The sequence below is a fragment of the Zonotrichia albicollis genome, chromosome 3, assembly GCF_047830755.1.
Source record: "Zonotrichia albicollis isolate bZonAlb1 chromosome 3, bZonAlb1.hap1, whole genome shotgun sequence".
Lineage (NCBI taxonomy): Eukaryota > Metazoa > Chordata > Aves > Passeriformes > Passerellidae > Zonotrichia > Zonotrichia albicollis.
In genome coordinates, this window is record NC_133821.1 from 116,648,644 (window position 1) to 116,676,469 (window position 27,826).

Here is a 27,826-nt window from a genome sequence, read left to right on the forward strand (position 1 = left end):
ACCAAAACCTTAAAACACACGGTTTAGATAAAATTCAGAAATGCAATTCAACAAGTTCAAGACTTTCCTAAAAGCAGTTTTGACTCTTTTTAAGCAACAGAGCAACATGATTTCACAGTTAGATACCATTCTCACTATATTTTTCTCAATACAAAATACAACAGCTTATTTGCTCCTTATTCTCTCCCTCCTCTACTCCTCCCACTACCTTCTAGCTGTCAACTTAGAAAATAGTACCCATTAATCTTGAGAGAGAAAAAGAAAGATAGTTCTGATAGATTTAGTACAGACTTCATAAATCCTAAGCAAGCAGTGTGCATACAGGAACTAAGAAAGATAGCCTACCCCACTAATCTGCAATTCCAGCCCACAGAGATGAGATCAAGAAGATTCTCATTAAGCAAATCACTGCTTTCTTTCCTGAAAATTAGGTTTTCATATAAAAAAAAATTCTACGCTTGTAATAAAACGTGACTTGAAGTCAGAATCACCTAATCACCAAAGCAAGCTAAAAGAAAATAAACTGTTATGATATGTTGAAGTAGCAATTACAATAGAAGCATTTCTCAACTTTTGGGATTTATTACCTTTGCATCCGCAGCTCTTTGGGATCAAAGCACATTTGTCCTTCTCCAGAACCTTCTCCATCTTCCACAGCTTGTTTTTCTTTTCTGGCATTTCGTTTTTCTTCCCGACGATATTGCTTCATTAACAACTTTTCTTGTTCAGACTGAATTGTCACTTGACAACCATAATTTGGTTTAGCGTTTTCTCCTATAAACTTCTTGCACTGTTCTGCAATATGATAACAGACATGCATCTCCATAAGTACTGGATTCCATTTTTTTCCCCCCAGTTTCATTCTAAAGGGTTTGGGGGTTTCATGCTTGTTTTGGGGGGTTTGTGTGTGCATCTGTGAGTGTATTGTGTGTTTAAAAATAGTTGCACTTTATGTAGACTATGCAGCAGCTGGGCTCAAGACATCTAGAAGTACCACCAGGTCATGTCCCAAATGCAGGACATCTAAAATACACTTAATCCCAAAGCAAGGGGATGGACTAGCAGCAAAAGGAAGGACATTTTTTGTTTTCTGTATTTGTAACAACTTCATCTACAGTGGAAGTGCCACTTTGCCTCTTATCACTGCTCTTACGTACATGCCCTGATAAGCAGGATGGGTGACAACAGATTAAACAGGGTGGTTTTTTTTATAAACAGCCTCTTCACATAACAATTAGTGTATATAAACTAGATAACATGACTGTATTGAAAGCATACTCACAATGCAATTTCCCTGAACAACTGAGGAAATCTATCCTACTCTATACAATCACAAGGACTCCTTTCTTTTACATCAATAAGCAGCAGGATTATCAAGAAGAATCAGAACCACAGAACAATTACAGTAAACAATAAATCCAGGGGAGCAGGGGACCCAAAAAAGCTCAGTTACATTCACCTTTCTGAGATCAGTACTGGCTAAAACTGAAGACACAACCAAGTCTTTTATATATGACAAGCTGGGAGAGATTTATTTTGTTTTCATTTTAACAATATTGGTGGTTTTAAATGTCATTTTTCAAAATTCTGCAAACAGATTATTAGTTCATATAGGTTTGACTGCATATTAAATACTTAACTCAGTTAGGTTTCATATGAACTTCTGCAGCCAGACTCTGAAGCGAAAAACTTGAAAACCTTTTTTCATCAAATAAATCCACTTGACTGACATTTTGAACAATTTGTGCTGCTTAGTTTTCACCTACAGCAACAGTGAAACTCCTACATCTCATAGCATGCATACTGGATAAGGCAACAATAACTCGTTGAAGAGCATTAAAAAAATTCTAATAAACTGTCAGAATGTCCACATTAATACCATCATGTCTGCGGCTTTTAACTCTCTCTCTCTCTCCCTCTCTCTTATATTAAAAGGGGACAACAATGGACACAATTTTCTGACCAAATTTAATTCAGACTGAACACACCAGGGCAAAGAAATGTTACTTGATTTGTCTGATAAACACCACAATCACCTTTACTGTCATGAAAGTAAATTACATAAGAATTAGTCAAATAATACAGCATGGTACAAAAAAGCAGTACAGGTACAGTTTCTCGACTAGTGCTATTTTTTTAAAGGCACAAATTACTCAGAATTTATTAAATTTCTGCAGACAGAAATTAGTCTCTTCCCCAAGTGAAATTTTGGAAAGATAAGACTCCTCCATTAGAAATACCATTTTGATCAACTTAAAAAAGAATAAAACCTTATTAAAATTAAAATACTGAACTCAGGGCCAAGAGCATCTTCAGTCTCAGAGCAAATACCCTTAATATCACTGACTTTTTTACACAGTTAAAGAAAGGATTCTCTCATCAGTGAAAAAAAGCATTAAATCAGTTAATGCTTTTCTATTGTGTGAAAAATATAACATTGAAAATATTCTTCCTCCACATTCTAGCTGAAATTACTATGATTGATTTTACTGATGGCATAATGAAGACTAATTTCATAAAAGCTTCCAAAATACTAATTCTGCTAAGTGAGAAGAAAATACTACTGTAACTAAACTCTGTACACAGGAGAAAAATGTATTCAATTTATACTGAATGTATTTTAATTTTTTATTTGATGACCTAAGAAAGCAAAGTTATCAGGATAGAAAACCTTGTCATACAGCAAGACATTCATCTTTGAAATCATGAAAGGTAAAACTAACAGTTGTTCTGATGAGTTTAGACTAACCATTAGCAGCAAGAGATGAACTTCTGAACGCTTGCTTATGTAATGTTTCATTGAAGATAAACATTAAAAAGGGGTCAGTTGGATTTTAAAGTTATTGTGGAGATACACAAGTCCACCATTACTGGCTCTAATCACATTTTTCCAACTCCATATGCTGCGAACACGCAGTGGGCTGCATGGTGCCATGTCCATGTAAGATTTATCCCAAGTCACAACCCATATGCTATCAGATTTAATTTTGTCAAAGAAACTTATAAGACTTGTTTTAAACCAATGATCTGTAAAACTTATTTTAAAATAATTACTTGGTGCAGACATATTAACTTATAAACAAAACCTGAATTCCTTTTTTTCACCCTCTCACTTATTCATGCTTAAGTTTGACTTTATTATTTTCAGAAGTGGCTGTAACTGTGCTTTTCTTCCCCAAGGCCTACATTAGATGATAGTACAAAGTAGAGAGGAAGCAGGAAAGCAAATGAGGAATAATAGAAGATCAGATTATTTTCAGAGTAATCCATTAAAACAGGAAAAGTGCAACTGTTAATACATTCAAAATTTGCACATGCCCACAGGCAGTTGAAAAGTAAATAAATATATGCAAACTATATTTGTTTCTTCTGTATAACCAGACTTTCTTTGCTTAAGCCCAGAAATACATTCCTTAATTGTCTCCTGGGATTTTTTTGTTTGTTTTTAAATTACACATGGACAGTACTACTGTTGGAAATAAAACAGAACAATGAGAAATCTACTTTTTATCTGATTTGGAACAAAAATTTTGTAGTCACTTACCTTGGAGAGCCTGGAACCTGTTATCATTTGGACAAGTCAAAGATCTTTCCAGAATCAGAGATCTGTTCTGTAGGAGTTTCTCTATGAGTTCAAAACCTTCAGGGCCTAGCAGCTCAAATAACTACAAAGAAAATAAAGTCATAAGTCATATCCTAATGTACATAAATTTTTAAATAGGACTGCAATATTTCTATCCTTGGCAACATCATATCTGTTGACAATATCTAACAAATTAATGAATTTCACTTCCCAGTAATTTAATCCAAAGGAAATTATAATTTCTAATACCAGGTTCTCTATTACAAAAAGGGAGAATTACAGGAAGTTTTCAGCTGGAAATATTTAAAAATCTGTGAATTTTGTCTATTAAGTAAAACTCACTTTCTCTTGAAGATTCTTATATAAAAGAATCTTACGTGTCTTAGTGGTTATTTACATGTGCTGTAAATTTACTTCTCCATAATCTATGCAGGTGAATCAAGAGAACCAATGCTTTCTCATGCAAGTCAGGAATGTAGGAAGTTATTCCCTTCATAGTCAGCAGGAGGTGTAGCCTACTGTACTTTCACAGGCTTGTCCTACCAAAAAAAAAAAATCATAGACGTGGAGTACAGCAGGAATATGAAGAAACATTTAAGATGACACTACTACTGACTTCAGTACCTGCACATATAATCCTGTGTGCAATTTGAACACATAAGGTAAGGGAGGTACATCAGAAAAGAGTTCTGTACCAGTAAGTGGTATTTTGGCCCAATGATACTCTTACTCAAATGATTCTCTTGTAGCAGGTTAGACAAATACAGTTCCCTATTTAAAGTTCCATTTTCCACATAATACTGTATTTTAATGGGAAAAAAAAAAACCAAAACATTAAAAGTACTTTCATCTCTAACTTATCTATAATTATTTTGTCAAAAATCAAAGCGTTACAGTAAGCAGTAAGTTACTCAAAACGCATTTTTGATTTTTAATACTGCTCAAAACAATTTTTTCTTCATTTTTTTCTATTTCCAAAAAAGAATACAGAGCAGTTTCTCCTTATTGCTTTTTGAATTTGCTGCTAATATTATCCATATAACTTCAGGAATCTGGTAAGAAGAAAATGTATAATGTACTTTGATGTGATGTTCTGTGAAAGAGTAAGACTTTGGCACAGTAGGATTCAAGCATTTCTGTTCTAACTCTAAAAGGAGAGAGAGGTCTCTTGCTGTCCTGTATTTAATTTGCCAACTCCTTAACAAAGAATTTTTCTGTGGCTCTTTATGACTACTGTCCTTGGGGAACACCTTGAGAAAACTTTATGTTACTTCTTCACATATTTGCAAAATTCTGAACAATGCCAATGGCATCAAATCAATGATCCCTTTTTTCAGGTCAATCTGTACTTCATAAGACAAGCTGTCATTTAAAAATAAGGGAGGGGAAAAAAAGGAAAAAGTGTTACTCCAGGCCCTCAGGGGTTTCTAGGAAAACATAAGGTTTCTGCAAATTAGTACAGTGATGGTGCAGTTTGCAGAGACCATGAACTAATAGCTGAAAGGTATAAAGGCTTGTATTTCTTTAATTAGACTAACCAGTGATGGCAAGCTGGAGAAGCAGTCTCCAGAAAATAAAAGAATGCAATAAATGTGGACAAATAGAAGATTTTCAAAATTAACATACTACAAAAATATAGAACAGGGAACTGTTGGTCAGACATCAATTCTGCTTTCAGGGATCTCAAGCTATGATGGATTTCCCTTTATCCAGCCTTCACTTAATGATCTAGCACTGATCATTAATTCTTCTATTTTGCATAGCTCTTTACTGTCACTTTACAGACACATTTTAACTAATATTATCTGAAGCTATAAGATGACCTTGTTTTTACATTCCAAAAGAAAGTGGCAATTTAGCACTGGTAAGTTTGAGGAGGTATTAAGACAGGGAGAGAAAAGTAATCACTGAAGCAGCAAAAAAACAAATGTATTTGAAATAGCTTAATTGTATAAAGAACTGAACACAAACTTGTCTTGACTTATCTAATGATTTCTTGAATGTGAAATACCAGCAACACAGGGAAATTAAATTCTTTCAATGCAACCAGATCTGGGCTCAAACACGAATTTCTCATCAAGGCAGCAGACACAATGTAAGCACATTGTGACTTAGCGTGTTACTCCCCCAAAATGCCCAAACTCAAACTCACACCACCACCATCCCCATCAGAAGACAACACACTAGCTCTAAAACATCCAATGTAGATCTCTGTCTCTGCACAGGACTGCAAAACACCTCTCTCACTTGAAGTTTTTAAGAACAATAAAAGCATCAGTCAGAAAAGATGGTATTTGCTGGGGAAATAGATACCATCCTTTTTTTTTGTACAGGACAGTGTGTTCCCTCTCCTGTTTTCCCAATCTATTCTGAAACAAAAACCATTCATGTCCTGTCGGATCTCAAGATCTCAGTCCTGAGATGCTGAGCCTCCGAGACCACTTTGGGGGTCTCAGGAGTCCTGGAATGTTGCCAGAAGTGTCTGGTGGCTGGACTTTAACCCTACACAGGAGACGACAAGGATGAGGGCTTCACAGGGTGAAGGGTGAAGGGATTAGTTAATTAGAGGGTGAGACACAAGGTTTAGGATTTATGTACAGGGGGGTTTGGAGGAGTAAGATGGAGGAATTGGGGTGTGTCCTGTCCTCCTTCTTCTTCCTCTTCTCCTCCATCTTCTTTGGCCACGGTGGCACCTTTGGATTGGTTATTACTGAAAGTGCACCGAGTTATAAGAATAGATGGTATTGGGGAAAAATGATAAATATTGTACACGTAACAATGGGTATAAAGATAGGTGACTGTCCGGGAGGGCAGACGGTGTGCCCATGGCTGACTGCTGAGCAGATCTTTGTTCGGCTGAAAGAAAATCTTTTAGATAAACAATTAATAAACATAAAAACCAAAAGAAGAACTGAAGCCTCTTCTCGTCCTTCGATACGCGGGCTGCCCCAAGGCCACCCCGGGCCTTCACAGGCCCCTCAAACAGCCGAGATAAACCGGACAATGTCCTACTCTTCACCCAGTAAGAACAGCAGAACCTCAAAAAGAAGCAGCAATGTTACACAATACATTCTGCTTCATGGTCGGACATCATGAAACAAAAACTCCAGCCCTGTTGAGACAGGGGCTCAAAGGAAGAGCACCAAGGTGAAATTGGACATCCCCCTCTCCAGCCATCCTACCAGTCAGAGAGAGCAAAAGCCATACAATACTTGCCAGACACTGCAACACCTGTGTGCTGAAGTCACTCCATTTTGCCATCTTCATGGGTGGACAGATATTCATTTGCTACCAGCAGTTTGAGAGCTGGCTTGGTCACCTAATTAACCCTGGTGTTCCTGAATATAAAGGAGGCTTTCAGGACATTTTAAACAGCTAAGACAGAGTAAGCTCATTGCTCAAGAATGAGGGGAAAAGCAAAAGGATATACAAGATCAGAAGCAATGACCCGTTCTTATTGACAAGATGTCTCCCACGCTCACCAGAAGCCTGCCAGAGCCCTTGGGTGGAAAACAACGATTGAGAGCTAAACCAAGCAGAAGTACTGAGAGACAAAGTTACACAGCAAGATCTCTCACCACCTACCACTGATGGCAGCAATACTGACAATGCTAGAAAACATTTGCAAAGACCAGAAATAACTAAACTTGAGAATTTGCAAGACCAAAATATTATTAACATTCATATTTGTTCATACTGTAGGAGTAATCTGTTGGAGATTTTTTCAGAGATGGCTTAGAAAGCAGCTGTGAGGAGCAGATTCTCACAGCCTGCTTCTGTAAACAGCAGAGGTTCTCAGGTTATTTTTAATTACAGGTAAAAGTGGCAAACATGAAGGCCTTGAGAGCCTTGCACATCAGAGTTCTCAGGCAGCTTTCTCATAACAAGTGGATGTTCTATCTTTGGCTGTTTTGGGAAAGCAAGAATAATTTTGAGAACCCAAATCTTGGTATTGGAAACATAAGGAGGAGTTGGTATGTTATCTCTGACCTGTTGTGAGCTCAGATTTTGCAATATGCATGAAGTGAATTAACACTGTTATAAAAGGTGCTTGATTGATTAATAAAAGGGGAGTCGATGCTGACCAACGCAAGGTGGGTCGTCTCCCCTCCAACTTCAATAGCAACCCATTGCTTTCTAATTAAGGTATTAATAACTATCACAGAATGCTGCTGTTTTGAAGTACAATTCTTTACCCTATCATTTTTTGATGCTTATGAAAACACGTCCATGCAGGGGGCTTATTACTATCAAAATCAGAGCAGGATAATGAGAAGTAAAATAAGCCCATAAAAATACCTTCTCCCCACCCCTCTCTCCTTCCCAGCTCTACTTCCTCTCCCAGTGGTGTAGGGAGACAAGGAATGGGGGTTATGGTCAGTTCATCACTGGCAGTTTCTCCCACTGTTCAGGCAGAGGAGTCCTTTTCCTGCTGCACTGTGGGGTGCCTGCAAAGGAGACAGCTCTCCAAGAGTCTGAGTCCATCCCACAGGCAACAGATCCCCTCAAACTGCTGCCATGTGGGTCTTCCACAAAGTGCAGTCTTTCAAGGACAGGCTGCTCTGGCATGGGTTCCCCATGGGGTCACAAGTCCTACCAGGAATCCTGCTCCAGCATGGGCTTCTCTCTCTATGGGTCTGCAGGTCCCTGCCAGGAGTCAACTGCATGATAAATTTTCATCCTCTTAGATATGTTATCACAGAGACATAACCACCATTTCTATCTGGCTCAACCTTGATCCATAGCACATCCATCTTTGGCTCTGCCAGACATGGGAGAAGCTTCTAGGAGCTTCTCACATAAGCCATCCTTGAAGCAGCCTCCACCAGCAAGGCTTGGCCATGTAAACCCAATCCACCAGGGTAGGCACTAACATTTCACATTTGACATGTTATTATATATTCTGGCCTGAATAATCAACACCAAAGACCCTGAGAGCAGGCAAAGGAATCTGGTAAATATTCATAGTTGATTAAGTTATAATGAGATAAACTAGACAGTGGCCAACAGATGGAGAGGCTGTGTGTCAATCAGCAGTTTCTTGAATCCCAGCCAAATCATTACACTCCTTGAAGCCAGTAATAGATTATGCCCAAAAGGCAACCCTGATTGCCTTCACTAACAAAGGTCCCACATGACTTCAGCTACTGCTCTGTAACCATGAAAACATAGATGAGTGAGATATATGTCACTGATATTTTTTGAGTGATTGTTACATTTCATTTTATGTCCTTAATTACTGGAAGAAAGCATACTGAGTAATCAATGTAGGAACAAAAGGACAAAATGTGTCATATTGCATTAGAAAGGTGAGGCAAGGTCCCCATGCAAATGATTTCTCCTGAATATATGCCAGCTTTATGGAAAAGGCAAGGAGGCAGACAAGAGTCTTACATATAGACAGCAGTCTATCTGCTAGAATTATCAGAAAGGAGTTGAACCCCAATGAGTCACATGACATAGCAAATTTTTTCAAGTAAGGCTCAGACATAAAAAAGTACATCTTTATGTTCAAGACTGGAACAAGATTTTACTCTGAATGTTAAATAGGTACTATTCTCTTTTCAATTCTATAAAGTATAATTTACAAGGAGCTTTGGAGGTCCTCAAATATGAGGCACGGAACTGTGAGTAATACTTTGACATCATAAACTGTCTGCCATCACAAGGGCATTTTCCTGACTTCTACATCTTCCCTGAGGTGGGAAAGAGTCCTATAAATCTCAGAAAATATTTTGTTTTACAAGTGCGCACAAAAATAGACTACGAACAGTCCTTGTACCTCACTTGAGTCTTAGTACTGTTCTACAGCAAGAAACGAAACAGAAACCCAAATTCAGCCAACCAGTGGTTGTCCTCTGTACTCTTATAACCCAACAGCAGGTTTTGGTTACAGAGTCCCACCTACACAATTAGCTGCTACCCCTGCATTTTGTGGCTTGTTTGCAGATGATATTGCTTTACAAGGCACAGTTTTCAAACAGCTGTGGAAGAATAATCACCATAACAAGATCTCAAGTTTCTTCTGTCCTAGTAGCTCTGAAGCTACTGAAATGATTGCTTCATTAAAAAAAATTATAGGGTAAATAGAACCTTTTTTTGGGCTACAGGCTTATTGGAAAACCTATCTGGATATAGTACCTTGTATATTGCTTAAAAAGATTCAGTAACAAAAACAAGGACATTGAAGATAGAGGGTTTTTTAAATATAAAAAAATCAACACAAACTTTATGGATATCATATATACACTGATTGCTAATTACTGCTGCGCTGAAGAGACTATCATCCCCTGTAACAATTACAGACTATAGGAGAACACTTGGTTTAAAACCAAGTCTCAGATGTTTTGTCTTTACATGTTTCTTACAGGTTGATTAAAAGGAGACAAGCCAGATATAGCATTTCTTACCATTCCTGTTAATAGCAGGTATTAAGTGTGTAAGAAAGGAATTCAGCTCACAGATCTGTTTTTCTTTTTTTAAAGCCTGGCTTTTTTGAATAAAACACCTATTACATTTAGTCCATCTATACAGAAATGATCTTCCAACCCTACAAACCACCTAGGAGACTTGGCAGAATCTAAGCAAGGTCAGCTTAATTGCAGTGGTCTCACAACAAACAGATCTGTCTGTTAGTTAGCTTTAAATTTTTAGATTTTACTACCAGTTGTCAATCAGAAGAAAATAATTAACTAAACAAAAATTTAGAAATAGGCAGATTTTAAAAAAGCAGCAAAATTGCAGGAATTCCCCCAACACATTTAGAAGGCTGAGTAAGGAAGCTGATGGAAAAGTTTTCATTGAGGAAGACATCTGCACAAAGATAACAAAGTTGTAACAAATTCTTACTCAACATTCAGCTTTTGTTTACTTCTTCCACTGCAGTCCAACAAAAACTGATGGAAATCTGGTCTTCAGTATGGGACACATTTTTAGTCCAGAAGTACAGGTACAACAAAGACATGGCCAATTACTCTTTTAAATACCATCTCTCCTCAGCATATTGGATTATGCTCTATTTTTATGTATTTCTGTATCCACAGATGACTATGCAATTTTACTCCAACTAGTATTTACACTAGTAAAAAAATAAGAATCACAGCAAGGAAAATTTAAAAATAGTATTGAAATATCAAAACAAATGTCTTAGAAGACTCAGCCTACAGGTTCAAGGCTTCTTTTAAATCAAATTGAAATCTATAGTTAAAACATTGAAATTGATCAGTTAGAGGAAAAAAAATGTTTTTCTTATAACAAGACTTAAAAACCAGACTATCAGATTGAAAGTGTGTGTAAATATTGCTTAATAGGCCTAAACCTATTTATTTCACTATCAGTTTTAATTGCATCTAATTCTTTACTATTTGTCTTATAATAAAAAAAAGCACGATCTGTCACAGCATAATTTGAATTTGATGAAAATCTTCCACCAGCTCCTTGTGCAAATCCTAAAACCACCTACTATATCTGAAAAAGAGACAAGCACAAAATCACACATCATAGCAAATTTTCTCAATATTTTTATGTGAAAATAATTAGACTGGAGATATCATCGTCACTATCATCAATATTTTAACAGAGACTAATTAGAAACTTCAACAGATACATTTATTTTGAAAATTTCAAATACATAGCTACAAGGCAACTTCCACCAGCTTGTTCAGCCTGAAGACTTTGGCAATTAGAAATAATGTCAAACAGCAGCTACAAACAGCAGAGTACTGACTTGCCTTATGAAAAGAAAGCCCTGAAGACAAATTGAAATGTAGAAAACCTCACTGTTATATGATTGCTTAAACTGGTGTTTATCTTCAGAAGTATTCTGGGATAAGCTGGTAATGATTTTTGACATTAAAAAAAGGTCCTGAAACTGGATGTTTCAGGACTTGCAACTTTTCCTACTTGTAGATACAAGGGCAAGGAATTCTGACAGTACCTAGCAGAAAACATACATTTATGGAAGTGATTTCTGTATCAGAATCAATTTGATTTAATTTTTTTTTTAGGGATGAGGGTTTAAGAAACTTCTAAAATGGCAGTGGTTAGCACAGAATTCTATTCTGCAAAAGGCAAAAACCTGCAGGTTATCTCAAAGGACAGCAATTCCCAAACCTGCCCATTTCAGAAGGAGGACTTGGCTGATGGTGGATCCGCTACACCAATGTGCACTGACAGGGTAAAGCAAAATACCAGTAAGTCAAGGAGTTGGTTTATGTTGCTTAACAGCAATGAATGATGAAGAGTAGCACAGGACCCTAATACTAGAAGCTAGTTTTATCCCAATTAGGATAGTCAAGCCAGAATTTTAATATTCTCTGCTGGACCCAGTGGGGTTAGCCCGGAAAACAGACTATGACCAATCCCAGGCTGTGAACTCCAGCACGCTGGGCTGACATACGTGAGTGGGTGAGAAGAAAACAAGGCAAGCTTTGGCCTGAAAAAGGATTTCAGACACTGGAAGATTTTAAAGCCTAGCTTTCCCAGGTAACCAGGGCTATCACATCACTGTGCATTTAGTAGTGTGTCAACCAACAAGTGTTAAGCCTCCTCAGTAACTCCCAGTTTTGACAGAGACACAGAAGAGTCCAGGACCAGCAGTGGAGACAAATCTGAATGACTGCCCTATTTTGTGCCCAGTTAATTAGAGAGCCCTAATGTTTCAGGTGCCATCTGACTGCGTTTCTGACAGAACTTGTATCTCCTTATGTCTCCGTGTGGATGTGAGAAGAACTCAGCATCAAAAAAAATCAAAAGGGGAAAGTTCCATCCGCTACAGACTGGCTTCCTCTAAAAAAAGATCTCATTAAGTTTAATAATATATTGAAAGTGATTCAAAAGGTATCATTAATAGATCAAGCCTCATACTGGCTCAAAGATACAACAAACTTTCTGTCAGTACAAAACTGAAGTCAAGAGTTGACAGGAAAGAGGAAAAGTTATTGACAGGAAGGACAGTGAACAGCTCTCAGCACCAGGATTAAGCCTACCATTTCTTGTCCCTCTCTGTGGCTCTTTCATCTTTTCTTGAGTCCCATCCCTAAAAAACAGCACTCAAATGCCATTCATTTGAGTTTTTTATGAAGGGAGACAGCATGGTTCTGTTTTCATAAAAAGAAAAAGTTTCCTATTGTCTGTGGGGTTTCAACAGTCCTTGGACAACAACAAAGCTGTATACTTCTGGATTTAAAAAAAGAAGTCCAAACTGAAAAAGGGGAAAATGTATCCAAAATAAGGATTATTTTCCCTACATGAAAGGGGAGCAGATAAGCTCTATGGTAAAGAGTAATGAGACACAAGCTTTCTATTGTCTGAATATAACACTCCTGGTAATTTTAATAAAATTACAAAGAAACTATGAGCTTGAAAAGCCAGTCTCATGCCAAGTTGGAAGCTTTGATGATAAGATAAAGATAAAACACCACAGGGGTGATCCACATATGCCTGTACTTTCCCTAAATGGATACTCTTTTATGAACGAGGCAATGGGGAATAAGCTTTGTGATATGTTAATTTGTTAGGGCTAGAAAGTCATTATTCTGAACAAAAGGAAGTGCCACTTTGACACTTAAAACCAAACATGTTTTATGAGACAAGTTGCTTTGACATCAAAATATCATATGTCATGCGAGGCTACACACAGACAAAACTAAAAGCTAATGTCATAATTTCATGGTACATTAAGAAGAATGAAGATTAAGGTAAATCAATATATTATCATATGCGAAGTTTTCATGTGGTGCTGCATACACATAGAAATGAACGTTTAAATTAGCTGGTTTTAAGTGAAAAGGAATGTTAAACTGTAGTTTTTGGAAATGTTCTCTCAAAGGAGCCTCACAACAAGAGCTATTCCACTTCCTTATTGATTTTAATTAAGAAATATTTATAAGAACAGCATGACTTTTCTACTGTGTATCAATTTCTATAGTAATCTTGTGTGTGAAGAGTTATTAAGAGATAAACCTCACAAATTAGTAAGCAGTTATATGAGAGGAATACAATTGCAACAGAAATTTAGTCTGACCTCAGGATTGTTCCTTGGCAAAAACCTAAATTGTCTTAAGACAAAAGGGAAGCCACATTGTTTTCAAAGAGGTTTGAAGATGAAATTCTAGATGAGTTCAGGAAGAACACAGACAAACAATGACAGAATAGAAAGTATTAAATATTACTATTAAAAAAGTTGCCATGTCTATGAGCACTTCCTCTTCTTCATTACGTTTCAGATATTTAACAAACTTACTACATATTGCTCTTCCATGTTTTCTCATAAGTCTCTTATCTCTGATAGAGACCTAAGCTAGAGATTCACAACTAAGCATTCAGACAAGGATTCTAGATAAGTTTCCTTAACTTACAGCTAACTTTATGGTTGTGGGTAGATTAGTAACAACCACAATAAGGGCTAGCTGAAGAGTTCTTCTTCAGGAGGAAATGATGAACATTTCTGGAAATCAGATAAGTACTTCCATTTCTTTCCAAAAATAACCTATTTATAACCTTAAAGTGCCTTATATGATTTTCAGATAACATTTTAACTATCACTTCAGACTTTGTTCAATACTGCAAAAACAAGGTACCCAGTGAACAATGGTTCAATAATAATGAAAAAATAGTATCAGCAGCAGAAAGTATGTAACAGATATCAATATGACTTGTGAAAATTACCATTAAAGAGGGCTAGTAGTCTAGCCATGGCCTACACAAAACTGGCAATTGAATATTTATTGAAAAAATACTAATCAACTTCTAATTGTCAGTGGCTGCTTACAGCGCTTACAGAAAACTGAACAGCCATGTCCAAATGGAGCAATGAGGTATCTTAAAGCATCCTCAAGGACATCTCACAAGGAGTAGACAATTGCTTCGTGTTTAAGACTTCTGAGAGATGATTCTCACGTGCATTTTTTTGGCTACTGCAAAAGTTGTGACAGAACTGGCAACCAACTTCCCTGGAATCTGAAAGCTAACTGAAACTCTTGGCGAGGCTGTTCCTTGATAAGATGAACAGACAATATTCATGAAACGTTTGCTTTATGCTGCCAGTCTATTGCTTTCTCCCTCCCTCCTTCTGAGTGCCTTTTCCTGCAAGCCACAGTCCACTGATGCACTCCTCCCACACCAAATATGTTTGCATTACTGCTACTTCTTCACATCAAACCAGACTGGAAATTATTTTTTTCATATTTCATTTTGTCAGTTTCCAGGCTTTATTTCACATGCTTTATTTCCATGCTTTATTTCACATTTCCTCAGTTTTCCATGCTTTATTTCACACATGATGGACCTCCTGTGAACCCTTTTCCAATTATTTCAGCACTTTCTATATACAGTAATGATGAAGTCATCTCCTGAATCTGCTTTCTCTACCAGCAAGCTTTCTATATTAACATATTCTCCACTTCAAATGAACTAAAAATGTAGTTGTAATACTGAAAGTATCTGGCAGTGCTTACAATGAAGACCTTTAAAGTCTTTACAATGTGATATAAACATACAAATGTTGATGTCTTTAAAATATGTTCTGTCACAATAGAACTGTGTTTCTCATTTTGGAGGGCTTTTAATGTAAGTATCTATATAGTTGGATGAATATTTTTATGTTTTCAGCATCTGCATTTTTTTAAAGAATGTCAATTTAAGTAGCATGTCAAGCTATTTAACATTTAATTTGATTACTTAGAACAAGGACACTCAGTAGACTCATTCTAGAATTCCACTTGCAAATTCCACTCAGCTCCTCTCCACAGTTTTATTTTGTCCTCTAATGAACTTAACATGAGTACAGAAAGGTTTAATCATTCTACTGACAAAATCAAGTACCACAATTTTTTGCCATTCTTACAGAAAGTATCCACAAATCTAATCTTCACAAAGTAAGGTCTTCCAGAAACACTGATGATTAATACAAGATAGTAATATATACCTACCTATACAGTGTGCAGCATTCATTCTGTATTTAATAGAACTAATAGAACAAGTAATATAACATTCTGAAGCATGGAATGATGGCATTTGTTGCATTTCTGCAGAGCTCATGCCTAGCTCCAGCACAGCATTAACATGCTAAGCTTAGAGGCCTACAGCACTTCTGCAACATGACAGAAATACACACCAGACACTCAGTTTTAACATCAAACATCCAAAATTTTCCCTGTATTAATGAATATTGGAAAGCTGTTTCACAATGCCTTTTATGTTTCCATAATAAATGCAATAGCTCATTTAAAAAAATTGGTTTATGCTCCAAACCAAAGTTTTTTTACAAATCCCCCTAATCTATTTTGCTTTTCGAACAAAACTTGCTGTATGACTATTCTCTGTTCACACGAATATTCAGTGTTTGTTAAATGGCATATGTCATTATTACACCTGCTTACATCAGCTTTTCAAGACTATTTTATTAACAGTGTAAAATTCGGCAGATTAACTACTATTTATCAGTTTAACCAGTTTAACCAGATACCCAGTTCCTCTGTGGGAAAGTCTCATAAAATTGCCCCAGCACCATAACATCTTCTAAGTGGCAAAATTTTCCCAAGCAATGCAGGAACACATGCTAGTGCAATCCTATTTTGTAACACTGCTATTTTGTTGGCTGTGGGTGTATAATATCAGCTGGGTTCAGAAATCATCTCTGTGAAATAAGTTAAAACATATGCACAGACTAGTACAAGTATTAAAAACAAATCCTTCTGAAATCAAGGGGAAAAAATCTCCAACTGATTTTAGTGATGCTCATATTTTATCCCAGAGGTTTTGCCTTTGCACTTACATGCAAATAATTATTTTTTTAAATTGATTAAATTTTCCTATTTCTTACACTTCAGACAATCACATCAGCAATTTCATCACTGACTTCAGTTTCTGGCCAATTTAAATTTCTCATTCCCTAACAAACTGTACTGTTTATTTATGCTTCAGTACATAATGCTATTTATTATATTTCAGACAGTGCGTCCCACTAAATTTTCTAAGTATTACTCTAAGTATTACTCTACTTATATTGCCCTCAAGTTCTTCCAAATGGCATTTTTACATCAAAGTTGACCTTCTTCCTCTAATAGTGGCTTAATGCAAACTGTGCAGGGAAAATAGCAGCCTTGTGCTGGGGTCTCAGAGCACTTTGGTTCTGCCTCAGATGACTAGAGAGGCTGTGGCTGGAGTCATATGCGAGAAGAGAAGAGAAGAGAAGAGAAGAGAAGAGAAGAGAAGAGAAGAGAAGAGAAGAGAAGAGAAGAGAAGAGAAGAGAAGAGAAGAGAAGAGAAGAGAAGAGAAGAGAAGAGAAGAGAAGAGAAGAGAAGAGAAGAGAAGAGAAGAGAAGAGAAGAGAAGAGAAGAGAAGAGAAGAGAAGAGAAGAGAAGAGAAGAGAAGAGAAGAGAAGAAGAGAAGAGAAGAGAAGAGAAGAGAAGAGAAGAGAAGAGAAGAGAAGAGAAGAGAAGAGAAGAGAAGAGAAGAGAAGAGAAGAGAAGAGAAGAGAAGAGAAGAGAAGAGAAGAGAAGAGAAGAGAAGAGAAGAGAAGAGAAGAGAAGAGCAGCAGAAAAGCCAAGCTCTGGCTTTGACAGGCAACAGGTGACCCTCTGGGAGCAATCGAGCATACACAATTACACTGATGTGCCGAGCCAGTGACAGGTAAAACTGAGTTTTTCATATCAGAGCATCTGGAGGATCCAAGCCTTTGAAAAATCCAAAACTCAGCATTCTATTAAGCAGCAAGAAAGTGACACTTCAGGTCCTATTTTGCTTGAGAAAAGCAAAGTAAACATCCACTTTCACACCTGCACACTGCACTGTTCAGATGGTGAAGGTTAGCTTGTAGCTAGGGAATGGCTGCACAGAACATGCAAACAAGCTCCACTTGCCCTCTGAGCCAAGCAATGGCATTAGGCAAATATTGAGTCAGAGCCAATTGCATTGTGCACAGACAGTGAAGTCTGTTTCTTGAAAGCACTTTTGCTCGGGTCTGCACAGCATGTCAGATGAATGATCTCAAAACTAGCACCTGAAGAAAAACCTTGTCTGCAAAAAAATTGAAATGTTGAAGTACTTTTCACAGTCTATGCTATAAGGTTCAGAGCTCTTAACATAAATTACATATTCAGACTGCTCAGGGAATCGCTCTCAATACAGACCTGAGAATTACTGAACTGAATTCAGGTTTAGAAATGTAAGCTAAGTATTTCCCAGGTCAACAGATTTTTGGATACTTACAGTTAGAACATACAGTTTTTATGTGCAAAGGTTACACTGGAAAGCAATAAGCAAGATGTAAAGAGAGAACAGCATCTGCAGTGTTTGCTACTGACAAGCCCCCTAAGTCACTAGCATGAAACAAAATCTACACACACTTTCCAAGTTTTGTTATAAAACAAAATGCTTGTGATGTTGTGCAATGCTGTATGTAAGCTCTTCCATTCATTAACCTGAAGGAGTGAATAAGTGTGTAGGAATTAAAAAAATATGTTGTAGCTGGTTTGCCTTATGAGCTCTAAAATACACTTTCTTGTTGAACTGTATTTCAGTGCCATCTGAGAGTCTTTAACTTGTCTTAGCTTACACATAGAAAAAAAATTTAAATGTTCACATAAATAATGTCAGGCTTTTAAAGGGTATTAGAAATTTAGTCATGTGAATTAAGACTTTATATAATATTCTCTTACAAGAATAATGACCATTACAGATTCCTGTTTAATGCAACAAACTAAATGAATGATTTTTCTGGACAACAAATGTCTGTTATTTAGATAGAGACTTAATTTAGGAGACCAAATTAACACATCTGAAATTGAGGTCACTTTAAAACCTAATTGAGATTACTTGCAACACAAGGACTATTTATTTCCTGTATACCATAATTCATTAATTAAGTTACACATAAGGTTATAATATAAATACTTAAAGAGGCACCCTCCATTTGCTTATTACGAGATTCTACTGGCAACAAACGTGTTACAAAACAACAAGCTCTTAATTTAAACATACCCAAACATACCAGGGTAAGGGATTGACATTTTGGTAAGAAATTCATCAGGGAAAGTGAAGATTTAAATTAGTATGGAATTAGGTATAAATATAACACACAATTTTTCTCCAATTACCTCTATTTTATCATTTGAAATGACAGAATCACAGAATGGCTGAGGTTAGAAGAAACCTCTGGAAATGATCTCGTCTCCTGGGCTGGAGATTCCACAACCTCTCGAGCAAACTGCTCCTGTGTCTGACCACTCTCACAGGGACAAAAAAGGCTATGTCTACATGGAATATCCTGCAATACAATTCATGTCCAATGTCTCTAGTTCTGCCTTTGGGCATCACCAAGAGAAGCCTGGCTCCATTTTCACCACACCTTCACTGCCAGGTCTGATCAGAATCTCAAGACTTCCCTTCTCCAAGCTGAGCAACCCCAGCATCCTCAGTCTCTGCTTGTCTATCAGATGCCCCAGTCCCTTCATCATCCCAGTGGGCCTTTGCTGGCCTCAGTCCAGTGTGCCCACACTGGACACCACTCCACACCTTTCAGATTTTATTTGTTCATCCTACTACTCAAAGCCAAGCCAATAAAATGCATAGCAGTGTAATGTTAATTAACAAAGTCTAATATTCAAGTATTAACTACAGACAGTTTTCATAGCTTTTGCTTTGTGTTTGTTCTCCATTTTATTAGCAAACCAAACCAGGTATACCTCTGAATAAAATACTATAAGTAATAATGTGAAAAGATATGGGAATCCACATATTCTCCAGATTAAGAGGCAAATACTGATCAAAACCTAGACACACATTTTGTCATGATCAGACTGCCATTTGAGATGAAACATCAACATTTTTTCAATTAAAATCTTTTCAGATTCAGGGTGTGCATGTGTATTGTTCAAATAAGAAAGGACAGCATCAGATAAAGTAGGTAACAGTAATCTAAGAACTGTGGGGCTTTTTGAAAGACAATTATGACAGGGGAAGGTGCTATTTACCCAGCTTTACCACATATAATTTTTCTTGCAAGCACCGTGAAATACCAAGTAGAGTTTTCCCTGCAAAATATCCAGCAAACATAACAGTGAACATTATGCAGAAAAATTTAAGGGCTCTTACAATCTTTAACAACTCATCAGTTGCTAGAGTACCATGCTCAATATTAAAAGATAAAAAGCTTTCTAGAAAAAAAAAGGTCAACTGTCCTGAAGGGCCATAACAATATTATCCATTGTCAGGCTCTTTAGGTACCATTATGATCAGAACTAACAACACAGACCAGTCCCAGTTTGCTGTGACTGATGTGCCCAATGATTTGCAAGCTGCATTGGAAGGCTGCTACTCCTATTGCCAAATCTGTCCATTACTTTTGGGTTTAGACAGGAAGAATTTTTAAAAACAAAATATCATTGCTGCAGGCTGAAGGATATACAGTTTAAGAAATGCAACTTAGCTTTCAAGTATCAAGAAAACACATTGAAATCCATAAATCTTATTAGGATCAACAAGGACAAGTATAGCCCAGGCATGCAGCACAGCCTGGGGTCAATCCATCTGGGGAGCAGAGCTGTACAAGTGTAGCTGGGGCTCCTGGTGAACAACAAGCCCAGTGAGTGAATGTGGGATCTCAGCACCTCAGTCCTGAGGTGTCACCGAGACCACCCTTGGGGGGCTCGGGAGTCCTGGAATGTTCCAGAAGTGTCTGGTGGCTGGACTTTGATCCTACACAGGAGACGACACCTGTATGAGGATAGGAGGGTTTCACCGGGGTGAATAGTGAAGGGATTGGTTAATTAGAGGGTGAGACACAGGGTTTAGGATTTCTGTACAGGGGGGTTTAGAGAAGTAAGATGGAGGAATTGGGGCGTGTCCTGTCCTTCTTCTTCTTCTTCTTCTTCTCCATCTTCTGTGGTGATGGTGGCACTTTGGGATTGGTCATTACTGAAAGTGCACCGGGCAATAAGAATAAATGGTATTGGGGAAAAATGATAAATATTGTACACGTAACCATGGGTATAAAGATAGGTGGCTGTCCGGAGGGCAGCACAGTGTGCTCATGGCTGGCTGCTGAGCAGAGCTCTGTCGGGCCGAAAGAAAATCTTTTAGATAAACAATTAATAAACATAAAAACCGAAAGAAGAACTGAAGCCTCTTCTCGTCCTTCGATACGCGGGCTGTCCCAAGGCCACCCCGGGCCTTTCCAGGCCCTTCAAACAGCCGAAAACCGGACAAGTGAACGTTGCTGCTGCGGCAAAGAAGCCAACAGGATGATGGGTGAGATCACCAGGGCATTACCAGCACAGAAAACGAAGTCAATTTCCCACTCTGCTTGGGACTTGGCAGGCCACACCAATGCAGTGCTCAGACTTGGTCCCTTCTATATTAAAAGTTGTGGGAAGGCTACAGACAGTCAAGAGAAAAGCCACAAATATGATCCAAGGACTGGGAAGCCTGCCAGGTGAGGAAAGGCTGGGAGAACTGGATTGTACAGCCTTGAGCAATGAAAGCTGAGGGGAGACCTCATCACTGTGTTCCAGCACTGAAAGGGTGCCTTGCACAGAAGATGCAAGAATCCTATTTAGAAGGATCCCCATGGAAAGGACAGGGCAACAGGTACAAGTCAGTGATGGAAAGATTTTTATTGGACACAAGAGGCAGATTTTTCACAATAAGAAAAATCAGTTACTGGAATTCTTTTTCCAGAGATGTGGTGGATTCCTCAGCATTGGGCACTTTTAAGATTTAGGTGGGCAGGCTGCAGAGCCATCCTGCCTAGACCACACCTCTGCCATGAGTGGTTGAACCAAATGATCCATGAGATCCCTTCCAAAGCAGTGTTCTGTGATTCTATTTAATGGCTCATGTCCACACATCAGGAAATAATTTTAGTGTATTTTCCTTTGCAGGTGTCCAGGCATGTTTTCCATTTTGAGTTCCAGGAACCAGCTGACTTCACTATCTAAGTCCCTTTATATAGTACAAATTTCCCTTTTGAAAGGAAAATTTTGACTCTTCAAAGTTACTAACAATACTTTAATTCAGTTCCATTTTAAAATTAAAATTCAATTTTTTTTCCTATAGTTAAAATATTATTTTAGATATAAGGATAAAGTGGTTAAAGATAAGAGTGTGTATATAAAAATGATTGCACCAAAGCTAGGAATGAAATTCAGAGTTTACTGTTAAAACAACTTGAGTGCAATGTAATCTTTCATAAATCTTCATAAACTGACATGAAATTGTAGGCCAGGGATCACACATCTACAAGGGCAGTAACACAGTGCGTAAGAAAATATGATTTGAGATAAGTTAAAGACATTTGGGAAAGAATCAAGAAGACATTCGGGTAACTGGCAAATGGCATAAATATAGCATGGGCATGATACATCAAGATACATCATATGGTCTAGCACTTCATTATAGAAAGTGAATATATAGCAGTTGTCTCATATCTCAACTTCATTTAAAACATTGCAATTTTCCATATGAGGATTTGTTAAACTTGTGAAGATGAGTGTTGATAGAAGAATTAAAAGTTGGCAAGGAACTGCCTGAAGGCTAAATGAAAGGAAAGGAAGTGTTTACAAGGCATAGGAACACCTGGAAAGGAAGTTATAAGAACAGCTTTTTGGTGCTTATTTTTAAAATTGCTTTAAGAAAAAAAAGGGACAATTGTATAACAGCACAGGAAAAGTGATCATAAAACCAGTCCTGAATAAAGTCAAAAAGCAAAAAACAAGGATTCTTTTTAAACAGGCAGGCAACAAGACTCCGGAGCAGTCTTCAGGGGAGAAGTTGGGACGAATTTTCCCCCATTCTTTTGTTAATGAGTCTTCCTCAGGTGAAGATACTGTATCAGTGAGAGAAAAGATGCCTGCTTGAGTCTGTGAAAGTTTAAACAGATTTTGCTTTCCTTTACTCCCCTGTGCTTTTGCAAAAAGGCTGGTGGCAGACTCAGAGGAGCTTCCTGTCAGTTCACTGAATTGACAAATTAGTTAAGCTCCCCTTGTTCTTGACCCCATGAGCATCTACAGGTTCAACCAACAAAGCATGTTGGCAGACATTTGTGGTGGGATTAACGGGAGGCAACAGAAGCAATGTAGATGAACTCACTGTGGAGAAACAAAAATCATTACCTTGCTACCAGTGACAAAGGCAGCTAAAGAAAACTTGCATGCAGAAGCCTGAGAGACAACAGGGGTCCACTTAGAAGAGACTGGGGAAAACTGCCCAAAAATCTGCTGCTACATCAAGCATTCAGAGGCACACAAACACTACACTGAAAAAAAATTCCTACTTAATGAAACAACAAAAATAATCTATTAACTTCCATTCTGAAATAAGTATGAAAAGAACTCAATTCCAGTAATAAAGCAATAACCTTTTAGCTCCAAGGAAGAGCACATTACTGGACTGAACTAATAAGGAATACATACAGGAAGATGTGCTGCCCAACTCATGACCTCTTTTTATTCGTCATATAAAACCTATATTACACTACTCATACTTTTCTGATTTCAGATCTATTTTGATGTGAAATTAATGTTTTTCAGCCTTGAAGGAAGGATTGAGAACCTTCAAACTCCACATTATTACCTTCTGGCCTCTTACTGTAGTTTTTACTACCTGACTATTCACAGGTGGGTGCTTATGACAACAAGGAAGAAAACTTATCTCACATTTTTGGAAGGAGCGATGAATACTGAATTATTTTTAGGAATTAAACAAAAAAACTGTTTTCTTCACACCATGACAGTTTGCAAAGCAGCTGGATTGTATTTACTGACAGAAGCCCTGGACACCCCAGTATGTGTACATGCTAACCTTTTCATGCAGAGAGCTGGAAACAGCCACAACCATAAAGCAGATGAAAGAAGCCTCATGCCTGGCCTTTTAAGTGGGCAATTAAATGCATTATATATAGAGATAAGTAAATATAACTACGATTACATAATACTCAAACTACTGCTTACAATGTAGTTTTCTTGAAACAGTTCTGCTGTTTCATATCTTAGCCTAGTGTTCTTCAGGTGATTTATACAGCATTTAAAGTGATTTTGTCTGGGAAACACCATTTAATCTAATTTGCTAAGCGACATTAATATTCTTAATTTTATTTGGGCAAAGCTCTTGCCTTGTCCCAAGAAGAATAAAATGCACAGTTTTTCATAATAGATGCTGTATTAATAGGATCTTAACACAATTCTGATTACATCTCCTTTTTTTCTCCTAGTTATTTTATTCTTTACAGGAAATATCTCCCTGTTTTGTTATGATTAAGAGATAATGTACCTCTGCCTTACTGTAAAAATATAGACAATTATTTCCAAAACAAAATTCTGAAAAATTTTGCAGATAAACTAGGCAAGAGTTCACAAAAGAAAGACACGTGCCCTTTAAGAATAGCATGGTCTAATCAGAGAGAATAAACTCTTCCAACTTTTTTCTGGTTACCCTGGAAGGTACTAGGTGGCAGAGCGGCCAAAATGCTCTCTGATGGCTCCAGTCTTCATTCATCATACACTGGAAACTGAGGGCCCTCAGAAATTCAGGAATGCACTGAATACTAAGTTTTAATCAAATATAAAAATAAAAACCCATGACAGTTACTGGCCAAACTCTGTAGCAGGTTATCAGCTTTTTCTTCTTTTTAAATAATGATGTTGTTACTGCATCATTGCCATCAACAAAATACATATGCTCATCAACAAAACCTGACACACTGTGAAGAGTGTAGCTGTCATTTAGCTCTACTAGACTTTATGTCCCCAATGAAAAGCACATGTCCCAAACACTTAGAAAATAAGTTATAACTCCCATATCACTCCACTTATAAGAATCAATTTGCCTCTAATTAAGAGTCACCAGTGATATGCCAGATAAACAAACTGTCCCAAAGGAAAAGTGGAATGTTCTCACACAGTGAAAACAAAAAATAAAGTATTTCTTCTACCTCACCAACCATTTTAAACATCAACTATACACTGCTGGAAAAAGCAACTAATTTCAATTCCTTGTAGAGCTCATTAAGTAGATAAAAACCTAACTAGTGTGTATGTGTGTCTATACATACACTGCAAAAAAAAAAAAAAAAAAAAAAAACCAAACCAAAAACAGAACACCACCTCATAAATTATCTAAACTGCTTATCTTCTTAATGTGATCTGGCACCTCAATAACATTTTTTTAGGGATCACATGAAATTGTCTTACAGAAGTCCACTTGCCAATAGCATCACCACAATCATGTTATTTTCTTGTTTAATAACAAACAGACAGTGGTATCTTCCTGTTTTAAAACATAAAAATGTGGTTTATAGATGTGGATTTTTATTTATGAAGACTTATCCTTTAATATCAATAGGTTAATTTTTTGTTTTGGGGGTTTTTTGTTTTTTTTTTTTTTTTGGTGGGTTTTTGTTTTGTTTTTGTTTTTAGGGTTTTTTTTTTTATTTATTAAGAAAAAACATATTTTGTAGCTCACAGACAGTTTAGCCTGTATTTGTTCCACCAAGAAATGTCAGATGTTCAGAATTCCTGATCAATCAATTTGTTATGCCATCTCACAAGGCAAGCCTCTGACATAGCTCTAGAAATGGGTTATCTTCAGGTCTAAAAGCACCATCTGTTCTTAATGATGGCACTAACAAAATTACTGTAATAAGAAAAAAAAATCCCTAAGTGACAGCAAAATCCAAAGCCCAGAAGATATTTTCAAGTCATGACTATGCCTACAGAGAGCACAATTCAAATGCCAGCTAGCTTTTAACAAATGGTGATCAGGTTCAAGATTGTTGTACTCCCTCCTTGACCCTCACATTGTGCAATGAACAATAAAATACCAGTGTTGCAAGAAAAGGCAACAAAGGGGCCAAAATCATGAGAATGTGGAGATCTTTCTTTCATTACTTGGAGTTTATAAAAATCCTAAATAAAATGCAGTTTTCAGACACTTCAGAGAAGAAATTTTTTACCTCTCTAGTGATGCAAACTGAAGAAGCTATTCTTGCTAAGTTAGTTTTCAGTTCACTGGCAAACAATTTTTTCATATTATCAAATTAAAACTTTTATAAAGCCATCAAATCAGATATTTTGCCAAGAATTCTTTGTTCCAGGAACTAATGGAAAGGAAGTCTTTATTGGTGACCTACATAAAAACTGATAGCTTTAACTTTCTGCCAAATGATTTAGCAATCCATTATGATCATAAATTTGCAAAAAAAAAGTTATTTCTTCTTGCTTCAAGCTGAAGGTTTAGAGCTTTTTCTTTAACATTTTACAAATTAAACTAAGGCATTAAGTAGGCATGAAGTATGGATGCATTAAGTTATGCAGAAGTATGGAATTATTTCTGCATATCCAATAATGATATTGGAAATGTCTTCAGTCACTAATCAAAAAAAAAAATTGAAATGTTTATCACTGTAAAATTAATAAACTACAGGTTCCTTTCACAAATACACTTTTTTCGTGTTTCATTTGACATGCAAGTTTTTTATCCAATCTTCCTATCCAAGACCTGTTCAGCCTTCCATTTTCACATGTCTTCGCTCAATATTACCACCCAAACTATGAAAGTGTTTGCAGACATGTATTCAGATATTATTTTTCAAATATACTTCAATGCAGAAGAAATTAGATCGACTTCCATTTATAGTTGGGATCTGTAACAAAACATACATGTCCAGAAAGCTCAAATAACAGCCAAAATATGGTCCACTGATTAGATATCCGTACATAGTTATCTAAACCTAAAATGAAGTACACAGGTTCTCTTGTCTAATTCCTACTGTTTTTATTAAGAAGAATAAAATCTGAAACTGCAATGGCAAAATTCCTGAAAACTTTCACTATCTTGTCTTTCATGGGATTGTCTATTCCTACTATGAGTTGCATTTTGGTATTTATTTAGAGTCTTTCTGAAAATTCAGTTTGAGAATTTAAGTACTGGATGTTTTCAGGGAAGGAAAGCAAGGCAAGTTAGGAAAAATAAAGTAAAACATAACAGAAAAGTGCAGAGAGAAAAAAAATTACCAAATTGCAGGAATTCTTCCCTAGATTAATCCAATCATCTCTTGTGCACACACCTGGAAAACATCTTCTCCAGGCTTTAATCATGCTTTTCCCCCCTTCTATTGCTATGCTTATCTTTCAACTCCAGCAACTGTTCCCTCTCCTTCACATTTTCTCTGTCCTTCTTGTAACAAACCCAGCCACCTCCTTTCCTCACCAAAAGGAACAGACGTGATATGACAAAATTTTAAAGTAGCACCACCTGCTCAGCCTTCCAGCAACAGGGAGGCTCTGAAACTTGAGCTGAAACCTGCCCAAAAAAGTTCAGCTTGTCCTTGCAATTTCCTCACACTTTTATAGGCAGCTTAAACTGGGTTCTGCTTAAAAAGAATGAATGGAGACTCTGAGCAAATGGCCACAAAAAAATATCCTGTCCTTTGCGGGGGAAAGAGATTATTTAGATCAAATTTCTCTGTGGTAAATGATGATGCTGCCATGAGATTTTTCTCAAGACAGATTTTTTAAAAAAAGCATGGACAACAGTTGGAAAAAATATAATGGCATACACTAAAATGAAATTATTGTATATTTCTGTGGCATTCAAATATATGCAGTACAGTTAATGTGCTACTGTACCTCATTTTGAAGTTCATCGGCACTTTTGGTAGAAGCAAGGATCTCATACAAAGTGCAGCAGAGGTCTTCTGTTGTTGGCCCTCCAGGGTTACCTCCTTGAGATTCCTTCAGGTACTTTCCAACTTCACACCATAAAAAAGAATCATCTATTTTTTCCAAAGATTTGATATTAGATTTCTCATCACAATAGTTCTGTAAGTGATTCAGCTGGTTATTCAAAAACTTGTTATAGTCTAAGCTTATACTTTTCGGCACGTCAGTCTCACCATTCACAGGCAGCTCTTCAGAGTGGTCCAAATCATGCATGTCAAATGAAAACACTATATTTTTACCAAACAGCACTCTGTTATCACCATTTTGCTCTTCAGCCAACTGTATGAGGGCTCTAAGCTGTTCTTCAGGGAAGTGAGAAGCAATCCGAGACGTGGCACTACAAGCTGCAGTAGCAGACGATGATGGAAATGGCCCAAACATCTGCTTGATCACCTTTGTCTCATCATGGCCAACACATTCTTTCCCATGAAATGTCTTAAAAAGAAAAACAGCTCCGCTTTCAATCACCTCTTGTCCATTTTCAGCTCCAACTGTTAACAAAAACAAATGCAACTGAATACACTT

The 27,826-nt window shown here is 37.1% G+C and overlaps 1 protein-coding gene across 4 annotated transcripts in view; it reads right to left on the reverse strand.

Annotated features, from left to right (window-relative positions):
* ASCC3 (activating signal cointegrator 1 complex subunit 3) overlaps window positions 1-27,826 on the reverse strand; it is a 261,720-nt gene that overhangs the window by 214,437 nt on the left and 19,457 nt on the right. For all 4 annotated transcript variants that reach the window (XM_074538569.1, XM_074538568.1, XM_074538567.1 and 1 more), the window contains 3 exons: window positions 27,209-27,792; window positions 3,545-3,665; window positions 588-795 (listed from right to left, as the gene is read on the reverse strand). In XM_074538569.1, coding sequence (XP_074394670.1) covers window positions 588-795; window positions 3,545-3,665; window positions 27,209-27,792 — 913 coding nt within the window. The remainder of the gene's footprint in view (window positions 1-587; window positions 796-3,544; window positions 3,666-27,208; window positions 27,793-27,826) is intronic.